Source organism: Barbus barbus (genome assembly GCF_936440315.1).
Source record: "Barbus barbus genome assembly, chromosome: 41".
Classification (NCBI taxonomy): domain Eukaryota; kingdom Metazoa; phylum Chordata; class Actinopteri; order Cypriniformes; family Cyprinidae; genus Barbus; species Barbus barbus.
Genome location: NC_136719.1, coordinates 10,958,453 through 10,974,334, shown reverse-complemented (window position 1 = coordinate 10,974,334; position 15,882 = coordinate 10,958,453). Strand labels below are relative to the sequence as shown.

General features: G+C 39.1%; 3 protein-coding genes and 1 pseudogene across 4 annotated transcripts; all 4 read right to left on the bottom strand.

Moving 5' to 3' along the window:
• Positions 1 to 1,919: 1,919 nt before the first annotated feature.
• LOC306860504 (calcium-independent phospholipase A2-gamma-like) lies at positions 1,920 to 4,569 on the bottom strand (the record flags this gene model as incomplete). The annotated part of the gene is made up of 6 exons (XM_079402237.1): positions 1,920 to 2,182; positions 2,943 to 3,138; positions 3,228 to 3,422; positions 3,501 to 3,584; positions 3,708 to 3,857; positions 4,498 to 4,569. The coding sequence occupies 6 exons, from the start codon at positions 4,567 to 4,569 to the stop codon at positions 1,920 to 1,922; spliced, it is 960 nt and encodes a 319-aa protein (XP_079258363.1).
• Positions 4,570 to 4,621: 52 nt separating this feature from the next.
• Positions 4,622 to 6,388, bottom strand: LOC306860503 (annotated as a pseudogene). Its single transcript has 2 exons — positions 6,347 to 6,388; positions 4,622 to 5,275 (listed from the first exon to the last, which is right to left on the bottom strand). The product of its transcript is annotated as an uncharacterized misc_RNA (transcript).
• Positions 6,389 to 7,030: 642 nt separating this feature from the next.
• LOC306860291 (nascent polypeptide-associated complex subunit alpha) lies at positions 7,031 to 15,880 on the bottom strand. Its single transcript, XM_079401911.1, has 8 exons — positions 15,799 to 15,880; positions 14,870 to 14,945; positions 8,433 to 8,518; positions 8,235 to 8,312; positions 7,988 to 8,134; positions 7,579 to 7,707; positions 7,363 to 7,485; positions 7,031 to 7,153 (listed from the first exon to the last, which is right to left on the bottom strand). The coding sequence occupies exons 2-8, from the start codon at positions 14,937 to 14,939 to the stop codon at positions 7,139 to 7,141; spliced, it is 648 nt and encodes a 215-aa protein (XP_079258037.1). The 5' UTR covers positions 14,940 to 14,945; positions 15,799 to 15,880; the 3' UTR covers positions 7,031 to 7,138.
• On the bottom strand, positions 8,752 to 11,523 carry LOC306860290 (uncharacterized protein). The gene has a single exon (XM_079401910.1). The coding sequence runs from the start codon at positions 11,376 to 11,378 to the stop codon at positions 8,874 to 8,876; it is 2,505 nt and encodes an 834-aa protein (XP_079258036.1). The 5' UTR covers positions 11,379 to 11,523; the 3' UTR covers positions 8,752 to 8,873.
• Positions 15,881 to 15,882: the final 2 nt, after the last annotated feature.

The following is a 15,882-nucleotide window of genomic DNA, read 5'->3' as shown; positions in this document are numbered from 1 at the left end:
ATGCTGCAAATAGAAAAAACACCTGCAAATTAAGAAAACAACTTCATCAATTTGACAGCAGGTGCTGCAAATTGATGAAAAAAATTCTTTATTTGGTTGTGTTGTGAGTATTTGCAGTTATGAGCATTTGCAGTGCGTTTCTTTATTTGTTTGCGTTGTGAGCATTTGCAGCACCTGCTGTCAAACTGATGAAAATGTTTCCTTGATTTGCTGGTGCTTTTTCTATTTGCATGTGTTTTCTGAAGTTGCAGCACGTTGAGCTCTCTCGGGCCACCGTAATAAACTGCAAGATAGCAAATTTTGTCTTCATATGCTGATTAATAATCAGTGGTTTTAATACCATTTAAGAGTCTTTATTTTATCTTATTTTGCATTACATTAACAAAGCCATACTCAGTTGAAAGATATTGGTATTTCACAGTTAGTGAGTGGTCTAAAAGCAAACTAGAATGAATGTAAACTCATTTTACAGTTAGCCGTTTTTTTCCCATGCACAATTATTAATGTTTATATTCATAACTACTAACAGTCTCTAACTCAGTTTATATCTGTCTGTGTTGTTGACACTGTCTTCAATGACAAGTGTAATTCAAATGAAGCAGCTGACTCACAACTCTCAGCTGAAGTCAGAAAGGAGGATGACATTATAATGAAACAAACATTTTTTAACCAACAGTGACATCACACTGTTTTACAGCCAGTTATGGTTGAACTCAAATAGCAATACCAGATATATACGCTAGATACAAAACTTTTCATATAAACACATTTAAATATAAAAAATGTAATAAATATAAATTTATTTAATATAAAAATCTAAATAAAAAATTAAATCATATGTGTAATATTATGAAACTTACCCAAGTTGATATTCCAGTGGCTTCAGTGTTCAATGCAGATGGAGGATCCTGTGTCTGTTTTCAATTCACAAAAGCATCATTATTGCACACTCCATGTTTTTTCTCCTAAGCCATGGCAGTCTGTCAAAAATCCTGTGATAAAAAAAATCCACAGTTGTTTGCAGTTTCAAGTAGAGGTTGAAGTAAAATAACTTCTCAGAGGGACAAATTTGCACAACTGTCCAAAATAACAAACAGTGCTCTTGACTGATGTCCCAGTCAGCGCTAGTCACATGAGCGATGACTATGTTTGGTTCATTTAAGCATGGAAAACATCACTAAAATCAGCATGATTAGAGACTCCAATATTTAAAGGAAATGATCACACTGCCATAATATGTCTCTGTGTATGGTAATGATTTTCTAGCATCTTTATAGAGGGACTATAGAGAATATCCATAGGTTTTTGTTTTGTTTTAAAAATCAATCCCATGACATTTAAAATGTCAAAACCACTGCATTTCCGCTGTTTTCCCATGATTTCTATAGTCTGAACTTCACGGTTAAACTATTAAAAATACCTGAATTTTTAATTATACTTTACATAATCTGTTATGTGCTTTGATCTTCTTTTTATATATTATATATTTTTAAACACATAAACATAAACTAGTGATTATATAGAAGTAGTGCTCTTAGTTTTATTTCATTTCATAAATCTGAAAAAACAGAAATAAAGAAATAAATACATCCGTTTATAAATATTGACATTCAGACAGACTGTTTTGCTCAATATGTTCTAAAATGGCTGTGTATTTGATTTGTAACTTGATTTGTAACTTGTCAAAACACAGCCCTTCACCATCTTGTGCAACCAGTAAGGACATCACATTTACATTTATGCATTTAGCAGACGCTTTTATCCAAAGCGACTTATATTGCATTCATGTTACAGTTTTTACATTTTATCAGCTCTTGCTTTCCCTGGGAATCGAACCCATGACCTTGGCGTTGCTAGCACCATGCGCTACTATTTGAGCTACAGGAATTCAACTGAATTCTTGGCAGTGTAAAGTCCACTCAAGCCCAGTGCTGCTGCAGCTCCCACGCTTTGTCACCGATCCAGTCCCTTATTTTCCAGATTGCTGAGCGCTCAGTCATCAGCACTTCACACAGGCGTTCCAGTTTGGGTCGGTTCCGGTCCAGGTACAGCTGTGTGTCTTTCTGCAGCTGATGAAGCACTTCAGGCCTGCTTTCATCTAGCGTCACGTTTGAGCTCAGCATCGGGTTAAAGCAGAAATACACATTCGGTGATAAGAGGTCATCCAATAGAATTTGAACACCTGAAAATGGCAGTATGAACAATATGTTTGTATGAACCTCAATATATCCAAATGATTGTTGTTGTTGTTGTTTTAAGTGAAGTGTATGCAAGTGTTTGCAAAACGGCACAGTTGGCTAAATGCACATAGTGTATATATATATATATATATATATATATTTATTCCTAATAAAAATTTGAGCTTTTTTATTTTAACAATTACATTCAGGATTTAAACATACATTTATCCAAATAAAACTTTTGTTTTAATCTGAAGTAATTATTTTAAGAGCCACAAAAGAGAACGCTTTTTAATTATTAAATAATTGTAAATTGTGTATTGTGCACAAGTAATAATTTCAAAAGTATTCGTTGCAAGTGCGTGCCAAACAGCACAATTTTGATTGACTAAATGTACATAGCATCAAAAATAAATGACTTTTTATTACTTTTTAGCTTAATTTTTATAATTATATTCAGAATTTAAATATAAATTTATTCAATTAACATATGCTTTTATCCAAAGTAATTATTTCACCATAAGAGCCACAAAATATTTTTTTAATTATTCAATAATTATAATGTGTGTATTGTACACAATTACTTATTGTAAAAATATTAATTGTAAAATTGTGCTCATTGTGGTAAGACCAACCCACGAAAGATAGCTTTTTTTAAATTATTAAACTGTAAATTGTGTATTGAACACAATAATTGTGAAATTATTATTTGTAATATTACTAAATGTAAAATGCTTCTCATAGCGATATCATGATACTAACCCTCGGTATCGGTGGTGCTGCAGATCAGATTGCTGATTTTGGCTCTCAGACTTGTGGAGGTTGCAGGCCCTCTTCTAGCGTTATCATAGCAACCAGTTCCCAGTGACAGCACACACTGGAAGGGCTGACTGGGCCACAGCAGTTGGCTTTCATGGACAGCCAGAGCACAGGGGTTATTGAGGATAAGACCACCATCCTGGAGAAAAAAGAAAGGAAAGAAGGTCTGGATACAAGTATATTTTGAGTCCTCAAATTTACTAGCTGTCTACAATGGACTGTTCTGACCTGGTGAATGTCGCCATGAAGAGGGAATTCCTGGAAATATCCTGGAGCAGCAGATAAGGCCCGTAAGGCCTGCCACAGCCGGTATCCTGATCCTCCGGCATAGCGGCTAAGTCGTCCTGGAGCATGGTTATATTTGCGGAAGATAAATGCTTTCGGACTTTTTCCCCAGTTCACTACGGCACTTACGGCAGACACCTCTGTGAGAAGAGAACAGCAGTCAGGAGATCACGAAAATCTGAATTTTAAAAAAGCCAGATGCTATTTTTGATTGACCTTTGGGCTTAGCTGATCTCTGGCTGTTTTAATTAAAATCTCTTCCCCCATCTTCTCCCTATGATGAACAAGGTACGGCGGCGTCTAAGCAGCTGCAGTGCAGACTTTTCCTATATTTAATCAAAGAAATGAACTGAATTTCTGAAAATTCTGAATTTCTACAGTAACATAGAGGTCAATATTTGGTGAAGGGATTGAGTGTTTTACCTGCCACACCACAGCCTTGCATGCTGGGTGCTGAATGAGGTGAGCGTTCAGCTCCTCCACACAGGAAGTGATAGATGACGGCACCGTAGCCTTTTCCAGTCTCTTCAGTAGAACTCTAGTCATCTCATCTGCATTCCTCCTCCTTAAAACCTAGAAAACAGATTTCCTGCTATAATTAATCAATTTCATTGGCTTCAAAGTAGATTCACTGAAAAAAATTTTTTTTTTCTTTTTTTTAAATAATAATAAAAAAATTCAATAAATATATAATGTTGTAGGATTTACTTTAAAACTATTTTCACTCTTAATTACACATCACTTAATTACAAAGAAACAGCAAGTATCATTAAATTTTGAGAAAGATGGAAATATTTTTTTCTACTTAAAAAAACTTGAATAATCTTTGTTAACTTTGAAGAATATATATATATATATTTTTACGGTGCACTACAAGGTAATGCAAATGGATGTATTGATATTAAAATTCTGGCTGACACAATGAGCTGAAAATAATTTGATAAAAAAATGATAAAAAAATATATATTCTATTTTGTCTAAGCAAGGCAAATATAAAACAGTAAAGCTTAAATCTATAATTTTAAATGCTACAAAGTGAATTTAGCAATCACAACATTATAATGCACATGGACCAATGGGGAAAAATCAGTACTCCTAGATGTCATTCACACAATGAAACTCATTCCAAAATTCAGTTGGAAACATGCTTGAGTAAGGGTGTCTGAATAAATTAATTATGATTTCTGGTCATGCCAAAGTCAGCAAGACTCACTGTTTTATCCAGAATTTCCTCTGGGGTCCTTGTTACAGTTGTGGTCTGGTCACTATGCCTGGAAGAGCCCATTCCCAGGTAGCTGCCCACAAAGCCAGGTATAGTTGAGGGTTTCAACAGACACTCAAAGAAGGACAGTTTTTTTCTGGATCACAGTGTACTTATGTGAACCTCTGTAAAGGTTTAACTCTCCATCCACCTCCTCATTCTCTGAAGCTGCAGATCATTTAAAGTACCGGTTGATGTGGTTGGCCATGTAAGTGTAATTTTCCCCAAAGCGTGTGGTGAGGTTGCTCATGTGGAACAAGCCTGGGGATTTGGGCTGAAGAAGTGGATCTGTAGGTGTATGTAGAGCGTCCAAGGAGACTGAAGTCTTCAGGGTGTTCGCCTCAGTATGTGGTGATTTCTCAACAGTATCTGCTACTTTTGCTCCAAAGTATCGATTGATATGATGGGCAAAGTGGAGATATCCTTCATCCCAGGAACTAGATACACTGGTATCAATCTCTGGTCTTGTACCTATACTAATGTTTAGCTGAGTTTGCACAATTTTATTACCAATAACTATTTGCTTTCTGCTTCTAGACCTTTTGAGCCCATCATCTGGTAATACCTCCATATGAATTTGCTTTGCTGGATTTCTAGAGAATACAGAGTTAATGTGATTGGCCACATAGCTGTAACTCTACCCAAATCTGTTTACTAAGGAATTTATGTGGAACAACTGTAGTCCAGGATAGGCTGAGGTCAAAGGTTGATGTGAGGAAGCTTCACAGACCTGCTCAATGGCAGGTGTCTCTATAAAAGCTCCGGACTCTCCAGTGCGTCTCTCTCTCTCTCTCTGAACTCGTCTTGATGTTCTGGTTAGCGGTCACTGCACTGGAGATATCAATCCACCTTGCCCATAATCTACCACAGATGCCTGTTTCTGCTTAAAGTACATGTTTATTTGTCTGGAGAGACGATTAAAAGACCTCAGTACAAGTAAGTGCAGCCGAAAAGTAGTCCTGCTGTGCTGGTAAACTCCAATGGGAGCTTCTGCTTTGAAAGTCTCTCTACTGGAGGTTGAGTATAATCGATACGTCTGAAGGCCCAACACATTCTCATATTTCATATTACTGCTAATTGCTTCAAAAGTCTTCTTTGATCTATGAGATTTGAGAGAGATTCTCCTTGTAGACTGAGAGGAGCAGACACTCTGACATGACCTACGAGACATACTGACAAGATGAGAAACATTTCTGATGTTTGTGAGCAGATACTTCATCTTGTACAGTAACCAGAGCTGCTTTGACCTTAGGTGAGTTACCCGGGTTTTGTCGAGGTACCAAGCCATCAGTGAAATACCACCAACAACAGAGACCAAGCAGATGATCTGAATGAGGACTGAATGAGCATTGGCAGCAGAATCAGAATCATGAATGAATGATTTAATGAATGAATACTTATCCATAATATCTGTCCTTATGGTGTATAATTAAGAGACAAGTCAGTTCTTTTTATTTATTCCCAAAAATAGGAAAAATAATGAAGCTCGTTATGTTTAATAATGTAAATCATAGTGTTGATTTATGTTTGTACGCCCCCTCCTGGTCAGTTATGGAGGATTTGTATACTTGTGCGATATATATATATAGATATATATATATATATATATATATATATATATATATATATATACCGTATATGCAAGTGCTATAACAAGTCTCATAAACAACTGAAACAACTAGTTTAAGTTCCCAAAATTATTCTAAATGAGGGTGAGTAAATTATGACAGATCCACATTTTGTGTGGACTTTTTAAATGCTAGTGACTTTCCATTAAATAAATCAAATAAAAATCACTCACCTTGTTCTTCTCATCAATCACTGTCATTTCCTCCATTGCCATCTCATAACTGACTCCATATTTGCTCCAACCAGAGGTAATCTGATAGCCATTTTAGTCTTATAAACTGATTTGACATAGAAAGGAGCATTTAAAATTACGTGCTGTACTTCATGACTCCTATAACTCGCCAAGAACTTACACAACACATTTAAGTAACGCATTAAAAGACGAAGTAGCACTTATTTTTGTTTACCGATTAACGATGTATGCAAGCATGTGTCTCGACGAGATTTCAGTATTGCGGCATCAAGTTAATTATTGTATTTGATCATTAGTATATAAAACAAAAGCCTGTGAACACGTGAGATCACCGACTGTTCCCTGTTAGTTTTCCAAAAAAAATCCCACACACTGTACATTCTAAATAGCTGATAGAAATCGGGACTAAAATGAAAACTGTGACAATCTTCCACTTATTAAAAAAGTAAATATTTAATACGACACAGCCTCGACTGGACATTACAATCTTTATTTGAAAATGTTTTATACAAAAAGAAAAAAAGATCCATCCTCTAACAGTGATAGGAACTAGCTCATATTTTTACTTTCCCTTGCTCTCTATGCAATTCATGTTTTGAGCTGCTCTGGACAAATTTACCAAACAATGAAATACATTTCCAACAAAAGAAAAACAAAAAAATATATCATTTCATCAAGCCACGCCTTTATTTCTCTTGGGTATAAATTGTACAAACAATAGTGTAGATCAAATCAGCAACATCTTAATGTGACCCAGTCCCTGATCTCCATCTACATCGTCAATTCCTGTAAAGGCAAGTAAAAAGATAAATTAAGTAATACTGCTTGAAACCATAGCATCACATTTAAAGCCTGAGGTCTTCTCAGAACAAATGAACTGGCTTCAGGACAAATTCAGAAGAACGAAAGTCAAATGTTAATTCATCACAGAAGAGTTTTGAAATAAAACTGCATGAAATTAGAGTTTTTTAGATAAAGTTATCAGTATAACTCACCATAATAGCATTGACAATGTCATTATTGTTATTCTTCAGTGCACGCACAGCCTTTGCCCTGGATACATTGGCCTGTGACATGACCAGCTCAATGTCCTTGACTTCCACTCCGGTCTCATCAACCTGCAAATGGTAAAACAAATCACTCATGAATGTGGACATTTACTTTTCACATTTGTTGAACACATCAACAATCACAATAGTATTAACACTCACCTCTTCCTCTTCGCTCTCCTCCTGTACTGTGGGCGTCTGTGTGTTTTCCTGAATGTTTGAAACGGCTTCTCCTTGAACCTTGAATTTCTCTGCGGCTGCTAACTGAGCTTGCTGGGACAGATCTTCAATCTGAGAGGAGCAGAAAGCATCAGGATTTTAGTTGTTTTGATAGCTTCAATGTGTTGTTCACTTAACCACTGTGAAAGTTCTCTCTCTCAGGACAGAAAGTTTGGCTTCATCAGACTCAGAAGAACGAAAGTCAAACTGTTTAAATCATCATCAAGAGGTCACTTAGCTCTAGATCGCCTGGCAAAGTTGGCATGAAGAATTAGTTATCAACCAAAACAGGGCTGAGACAGAAGTTCACACCAACCTTTAAGAAGAAAGCAGATTTTATTCTAATCTTTACCTTGGCCTCACCGAAGACGATGTAAGTATCTGAAGCTGGACTTTTGTAGACATCTGGTTTGGTGATGACAAAGAGAATGTTCTTGGACTTGCGAATGGTTACTCTGGTAACACCAGCAACTTGTCTCAACCCCAATTTGGACATGGCCTGGCAAAAAGAAAAAAGGATACAGATAAACAACACTGCATTAATTCTAATTGAATTTGGTGTTAAAATTACATTCATTCGGTTCCTGTGGATGACCTACCTTTCTGGCTTTCTTCTCACTCCTGCTTTGTTTTGCTTTGCTGACTGGTTCCTCATCGATTTCAGCTGCAGCTGCAAGCTATGGAAAGGGAATGCAATTTCAATTCATGTCAACGCAAAATTGTAAATTAAATGGTGAGAGAAAATAAAGGAGAGGCAAATTGATGCTTTTTGTATGCACTGATCAAAATGATCTAACCTGTGCCTGTTGTGTTTGTGTCTGTGCAGAGTCCTGCTCCTCCAGGTCAGGAACAGATTCGTCACTGTCAGATTCAGTACCAGACCCTAACACCAAGACACATTAAGTTTACATATTTTCACCAAAAATCCTGTTGGAATAATCAAAATCTTCAATGGCAATGGAGAAAAGGGTGGATCAGTTTTACAGTGTTTAAATTGCACAAATACTTTAATACACCTTAAATATACATAAAAATATAAGCAAACGTAAATTGCCATTATGCTTATAACTCTGAACAATATCCACATTGATAAATCATTCAACTAACTATTGGCCCTATGCTCTTTGAACTACTTCCTGAAAAGCATCCAACTGAAGCCTTAATTTTACTCAAAGACTAAGGAAAGGCGATTTCCAGACCGTACAGTTACCAGGCTAACTTTCACTCATGAAGTGACCCTAAAGAATTTGTGGGGAGGAAACATTTGGCAATAGATACCAAGCATAAAAAGCAAAAACAGATAGAAAGCGATAGAAAGAGATACCCTTGTCGTTCTTGATGACTGGCTCCAGTATGGATGGGGCTTTAACTGGTTTGGGAACAGGGGCTGGCTCAAATTTAGTGACAAGGACAGGTTCAGCTTTAGTGGTAGGGGCAGCCTCAACTTTAGGGGCCGGAGCAGACTTAACTTTAGGGGCAGCAGCCTCAACCTTAGGAGCAGCAGCCTCAACTTTAGAGGCAGGAACAGGCTTAACTTTAGGGGTAGCCTCAACTTTAGGGGAAGAAGCCTCAACCTTAGGAACAGCAGCCTCAACTTTAGAGGCAGGAACAGGCTTAACTTTAGGGGCAGCAGCCTCAACCTTAGAGGCAGGAACAGCCTTAACTTTAGGGGTAGCCTCAACTTTAGGGGCAGCAGCCTCATCCTTAGGAGCAGCAGCCTCAACCTTAGAGGCAGGAACAGCCTTAACTTTAGGGGTAGCCTCAACTTTAGGGGCAGAAGCCTCAACCTTAGGAACAGCAGCCTCAACTTTAGAGGCAGGAACAGGCTTAACTTTCGGGGTAGCCTCAAATTTAGGGGCAGAAGCCTCAACTTTAGGGGCAGAAGCCTCAACCTTAGGAACAGCAGCCTCAACTTTAGAGGCAGGAACAGGCTTAACTTTAGGGGTAGCCTCAACTTTAGGGGCAGAAGCCTCAACCTTAGGAACAGCAGCCTCAACTTTAGAGGCAGGAACAGGCTTAACTTTAGGGGCAGAAGCCTCAACCTTAGGAACAGCAGCCTCAACTTTAGAGGCAGGAACAGGCTTAACTTTAGGGTTAGCCTCAACTTTAGTAGTAGGCTTGCCTTTAAGGGCAGGAGCAGCCTCAGCTTTAGAAGCAGGGGCAGGCTCAGCTTTAGGGGCAGAAGCAGGCTTAACTTTAGGGGCAGGAGCAGCCTCAGCTTTAGGGGCAGGAACAGGCTTAACTTTAGGGGCAGCCTCAGATTTAGGAGTAGGATTGCCTTTAGGGACAGGAGCAGCCTCAGCTTTAGAAGCAGGGGCAGGCTCAGCTTTAGGGGCTGGAGCAAGCTTAACTTTAGGGGCAGGAGCAGAGTCAGCTTTAGGGGCAGGAACAGGCTCAATTTTAGGGCTAGGGGAAAACTTAACTTTAGGTGCAGGAGCAGCCTCAGCTTTGGGAGCAGAAACAGGCTTAACTTTAGCGGCAGGAGCAGACTCAGCTTTAGGGGCAGCCTCAACCTTAGGGGCAGAAACAGGCTCAGCTTTAGGGCTTGGGGAAGACTTATCTTTAGGTGCAGGAGCAGCCTCAACCTTAGGGACAGCTTGAGCTTTAGATGCAGGAGCAGCCTCCGTCTTAGGGACAGAAGTGATTGCAACTTTAGGGGCAGGAGTAGGGTCAACTTTAGGGGTGGGGATAGGGTCAATTTTAGGTGCAGCCTCAACTTTTGGGGCAGGTGCTGCTTTCTGTTCAACCTTAGGAGCTGGCTTAGCTTTGGGAGCATCCTTTGCTTTAGGGGCAGATTCAACTTTACTGGTAGAGACAGGTTCTGCTTTAGGAGCTGGCGGGGTAACTACAGGCATTGTACTAGGTGGCATAGGGGGGAAAGCAGGCATTGTAAAAGGATTCTCAGGTGGTAAGAGAGGTGGGAGATCATCATCCTCAAATGCTGCAGGAGCAGGTTTTGTGGGAGCAGCAGTGGCTGGTTTTACATTTGGCACTTGGGCAGGGCCGGGCTTAACAGCTGCTTTTGAAGGCAAAGGAGTCTTGGGTTCTGAAACAGCAGGGGTTGCTACTTTTGAAACTTCACGGGCAATCTTGGGGGCTTCAGCCACTTTGGGTGGACTGGCGGCCACAGCTTCTGAAAATGACTTTGGTGCTGGAGCAGCAGATTTAGAGGTTACTTTAAAGGCAACAGGAGCCACGGCAACTTTGGGAGAGACAGGGGAAGCATTTCCATCTCCTGCTGATTTTGCTACCTCTGGTACTGGTATAGCAAGAGACGGCAGAGCTGCAATTGCTGCAGGATCCTGAGCAGGCTTAGAAGCAGAGGGAGCTGCTTGCTCAGGTTCAGCAGGTTTAAAATTCTTTGCTTTCTGTTGCTTCCCTTGTTTGCCAGCCTTTACCACCTTGGGAGCAGTTTGCTCAGCTTTCCCAGCTACAGGACAGTCAGATGGAGGAGAGGCCAAAGGGGAGCATAGAGGGGTAGGACGAGGGCCAGAGGCAGATTTAGGAGAGGTAGGGGAGCTTGAGGAGGCAGATAGAGAGGAGCGTTTCCTGCGTCCAGCAGGAACTGGCTTAGGAGCGGTGGTGTGAGGAGAAGAGGACAGCTTGGGGTTAGTTTTCCCCTCTTTAGGCTTTGCCTGAGAGGGAGCAGGGGCCGCAGCAGCAGGTGTGGCTAATGGAAATAAAAGGGCTAAAGTGACTTTTTTGGCAATTACAAAGTGCATGGTGTAAACCATCACAGCCATGCTAGTTATGAGGGATGCTGTCAATTGCACAAATGTGTTATATCGCTCCACAAAAGGACAACTAAATCAAACCAAACACACCTTGATTATCTGGTTAGAATTTTAAGACTTTGTAAAAACACCACTCAACTGGGTTAAATGCAGAGCACGAATTCCGAGTATGGGTCACCATACTTGGCTGAATGTCACTTCACTTCACTTCACTTGCACATGCGTGAACCAGATAGGAACTGGCAATGAACTACAGCATCTAAAAAGATTTGTAATAAACTAACTTTGTTCAAAACTTAACACAATCTGTGGCACATTTAAAGCCCATGTAAACTGGAAATTGTTACCCACTTCAGTATTGTGATGCAGACTTAATCAATATTTTATGGTAAATTAGATTTAAAGGTGCAATAGGAGATCTTGGAAAATGCTAACTTTAGCCTGAAAGCAAACGTCCCACCCTCCCTGCAATCGCCATCCAAAGCCACGCCCCCATAACACACATACGCTCAAAGAGCAGAACACCAGAGACAACATTAAATTACTACAATAGGTTACATCAACGGTTCCCAATTACAGTCCTCGCGCCCTCCCCGCTCTGCACATTTCATTTGTATATCTTATCACGTCTGATGGTTGTTCTGTTCGACCGCAAGTCATAAGTGCCATGCGAAGTGGACATCACCAGATATTTCGCTATGATTCCAGTTCAAAGCGTATGTTCCATACAAAGGGCATTAAAGTGTACGAGACGTGAATTTAAATTGTATTCATTTATTTACCGAGGTATATTATGTCACACTTCTCTTGTAAGTTTCATCTGTGTGTGAAGATGCTGAGCAGCGTAAATCCGTGAATGAATGTTCCGACTTCCGAAGTGAAAAACTTCAACAGATTTCCCTGCTCAGGGAGTAGGGAGCAATGAATTCTATGTAGGGAGCATGTCAATCGCAACACAGTTCATGCACGTAGCTCTCTTCTAACAAGCTGGTCATCTGAATCAGGTGTGTTAACTAAGCGCGAGACATACAAAATATGCAGAGCGGGAGGGCACGAGGACTGGAATTGGGAACCGCTGGGCTACATCATGTGTCATTCACCGGTGAGAAAATTTTATAGCACAGTTAGTAAAAGTACTACAATACCAGGAAGGAAGATCGGGTTGATGTTTGCCTGCCATTCTCGCTCTGTCTGCACAGCGTGCGTGAACGCGCTGACGACGTGTCCTGTCTGCGCGAACAGGGTGCGCAGAGGTATGCAAATACATATGTTGACAGGCAGGTAGGAAAGCCAATTAAAACGCTCGGACCAAGCATTTTGATTGGACGAACATTTCTTGGTCCTACACCTTCCACAGAATATATAAATACAGAAATACATTTAGACCACTTAACTTAATGATTGCTATCAGGATGTGAAGAGACTTCAACCAGAATAACAAAAAATGTTTCTGAAGACAATCACCTATGGCACCTTTAATGACAATTTACTAAAAATCTGAAAGGACAATCACTCAGTTAAACAGTGTAATATTGCTTATTCAGCAAATAAAGTTGTAACAAAAATGAAATAGTGAATATTAGTAAGCAAATGCCCTCAGAGACACGTAATAAACTGCATTTTGTTGAAAATATATTAAAAAAAGTGGTGTGTTGCTTCTACAGTAAAGGATCCCAATTAAAAACAAGTCTAAACAAATATTTTGTGAAATAATGATCACAGAGCAATATAAACTTGGCTAAAAACAATATCCTTCTGGGTCAGTGCGCGAGCAAGCAAAGATGCATGAGATCAGATAGGTCTTGTGCGCATTTGTGTTTAAAACTTTACCACACTGCTGGTTAAAATAATGAACTGTAATCCCACAATCAGTCTCGGTAAATTATCAATAATAGGCCACAAGATGCACTTCTAACTTGGCAGTATGTCACTTCACTTCACTTCCATTACAAGAACCAGAATCATTAGGAGACTTCTTTTGTAAACAAACTAAATTGCATGATTATCTTCACAAAAACCACAGAGCCTTACAAATACATTCCTGTACAATAAATCCCTCCAATAAAGAACAATCCACTTTCTAATCTAAGCCAATATCTTAAAAAACAACAACAAAAAAACATCTTATAAATGTTTACAGCTATTCAGGTCGTAATCACTCAAGTTCAGTGAAATGTTAGGAAAATGTTCATGCAGATTGGTACTGTCCATATTCCATGCACAAAAATTTAAAGATGCATGTGCTTTCAATATCACAACTCAACTTTAGTGTAGGGGTGGGCGATATGGAAAAAATATCTCAATTTTTTTTTTAGAATTTAAAATTATTTTTTTTTCAGATATTTAGGCCAAAGTGGGTGACGATAAAAATCTGTCATCATTTTTATCTTTCTTATTAAAAAATAAGAACAAAGATACACATTACAAATACACATAATATACAAATAAAACAAACTTTTCAGGTACAATAGGTGTATTTAGCAGGAGCATTCAATGAAATTGAATGAACACATAAAAACAAAACAATACACACTGATTCCTAAAGCAACTGTATTAAAGTTTTTCAGTCAAGAATAGTGAGTGATTTTTCTCTTTGCGTTTTGTTGTTTTGTTAACGTTAAATGAATAGTTCTCCCAAAAATAAATATTCTGACGGAGGCGCCAGAAATGTATTTGATATAATGTGTGCTGTAGCACGATACTACGATATTTCTTCAAAAGCAGATCGTGGAGACATTATCGTCCACGATCAAAAATAGTCATATCGCACACCCCTACTTTAGTGTAATATTAATCAGTACAGGCAAACACACAGTTGGGCAAGGCAGTCCTGGATCACTAATTTTTCAGGACCAAATGTTGTTACTACCTCATAACCAATCAATACATAAATCATGAAATCAAAAACTACACTGAAGGTATGAGCTGGAGCTTAAAGAGTTAATTCTCCCCCCAAAACGTATTCATTTCTTATTTCCTGTTGACAAAAGATACTTTATATAATAATAAAAAAATCCTGTTTTTTTTCCTTCTGAAAATTAAAGTCAATAACATTCTCCAAAATATCTTCTTTTGTGTTCCACAGAAGAAGTCCATGCAGGTTTGGATCAACATAAAAATGGGCAGAACTATCCCTTTGACAGAACTAGTGCAGTTTTTTTTTAATCCAGGGAGGGGCTCAAAAACATTAACCTAAAAACCTCTAGGTGGAGAAATCTGACTCAAACAGCATCCCCACCCAATAAAACAGGTCACCACTCCAACTAGAGAAGCTCTAGTTGATGTTTCCACAACAGCTGGTAGAGGATATAAAAAAACCCTGAAGAAAATCTAAAACAGGTGCAAAAACACCATAAAATAGACTGATCAACTTACAGTAACTGCCTTATTTAAAAAAAAAAACTACAAAACTACCAAAAGGATGAACACTATAGCTCCAGGACCCCTCACACAACCTGCGTTTGTTTAATCAGACATGCACATTTAAAGGCAGTACTAACCCGTCTCAGCCTGGGGCTGCTGCATCTCCTGCTCTGTAACAGGGACAGTTTCTGTGGCTTCGCCTGGCATTCTGGACTGCAACAGGAATCGACAATACACAAACATTACAAGCTTTGCAAAAAATTAAGTATATGTTTTAGACATGTGTTAGTCTGTGCTCATGTGGCTATTCAAAGTGAGCAGTACACTAGGCCTCTTCATGTGAGTTAGGCCTCTGCTGTCAGCTGTTAACAGCCTGCTGAATTAAACCCACTGCTGTGTTCACATCTGATCAAGTCTCGAGCTCGAATGATAACAGTCAAGTCCACTGTACGGAAACTGAGTTTTATAAAAACCCAAACACATAATATAGCCTATCCAATACCAGAACTACACAAAAGCATTGTTTTACAGGCGCGCGCGTGTAGTGATGACCATTTCACGTGTGTGTAACGGAGCAGCTGTTAGAGAAAACACTACCCAAATAATAACAAAACAGCAGGAAATTCGTTTTTGATCTTTCATAATATAGTGTTATCATAATATGTGTAACTTAATTTACCTCTGTGTGTTTCAAAATTATTTGTTTAATAGGCGAGATCAACTTTACTGAGTGATTATTACTGACGCACACAAAGCAAGTTCTTTTTGTCATTACATTGAAGACTTGTCCCACATATCGCTCTAGTCGTTTATAAAACTATATTTCGTATGATTTGAACGTTTTGTTACAGTCCTCGCGCACAGCGAGCAACGGCACGTCTCGCCCCATTTTGAACAGTCTGCCGGTTGTATTCATTAAGATATTTTCTCAACGATCAAGCCAAATAAACAAATCTTTACCGTTCAGCACAGATGAACACTAACGCGTCAATACAAGTAGTAAATCAGAGGTCAAAAGCCTCAAAACAGCGTTGGATGACAGTAGATGTAACACAGAAGCACTCACTTGTTCAGGGCACAGGATCCAAGATGGCTGTAAGAGAGGGCTTCTGACCTCAGCGTCGCTCTGATGTCACAGCTCTGCTTCCGG

What these genes read in the sequence shown, in the direction of transcription:
- LOC306860291 (XM_079401911.1), bottom strand. Translation starts at nt 14,939, where the DNA reads ATGCCAGGCGAAGCCACAGAAACTGTCCCTGTTACAGAGCAGGAGATG. An exon ending in GCAGCCCCAGGCTGAGACGG is followed by an intron (nt 8,519 to 14,869) that starts GTTAGTACTGCC and finishes TCTTGGTGTTAG; the next exon opens with GGTCTGGTACTGAATCTGAC. An exon ending in AGGAGAGCGAAGAGGAAGAG is followed by an intron (nt 7,486 to 7,578) that starts GTGAGTGTTAAT and finishes TACCATTTGCAG; the next exon opens with GTTGATGAGACCGGAGTGGA.
- LOC306860290 (XM_079401910.1), bottom strand. Translation starts at nt 11,378, where the DNA reads ATGGCTGTGATGGTTTACACCATGCACTTTGTAATTGCCAAAAAAGTC.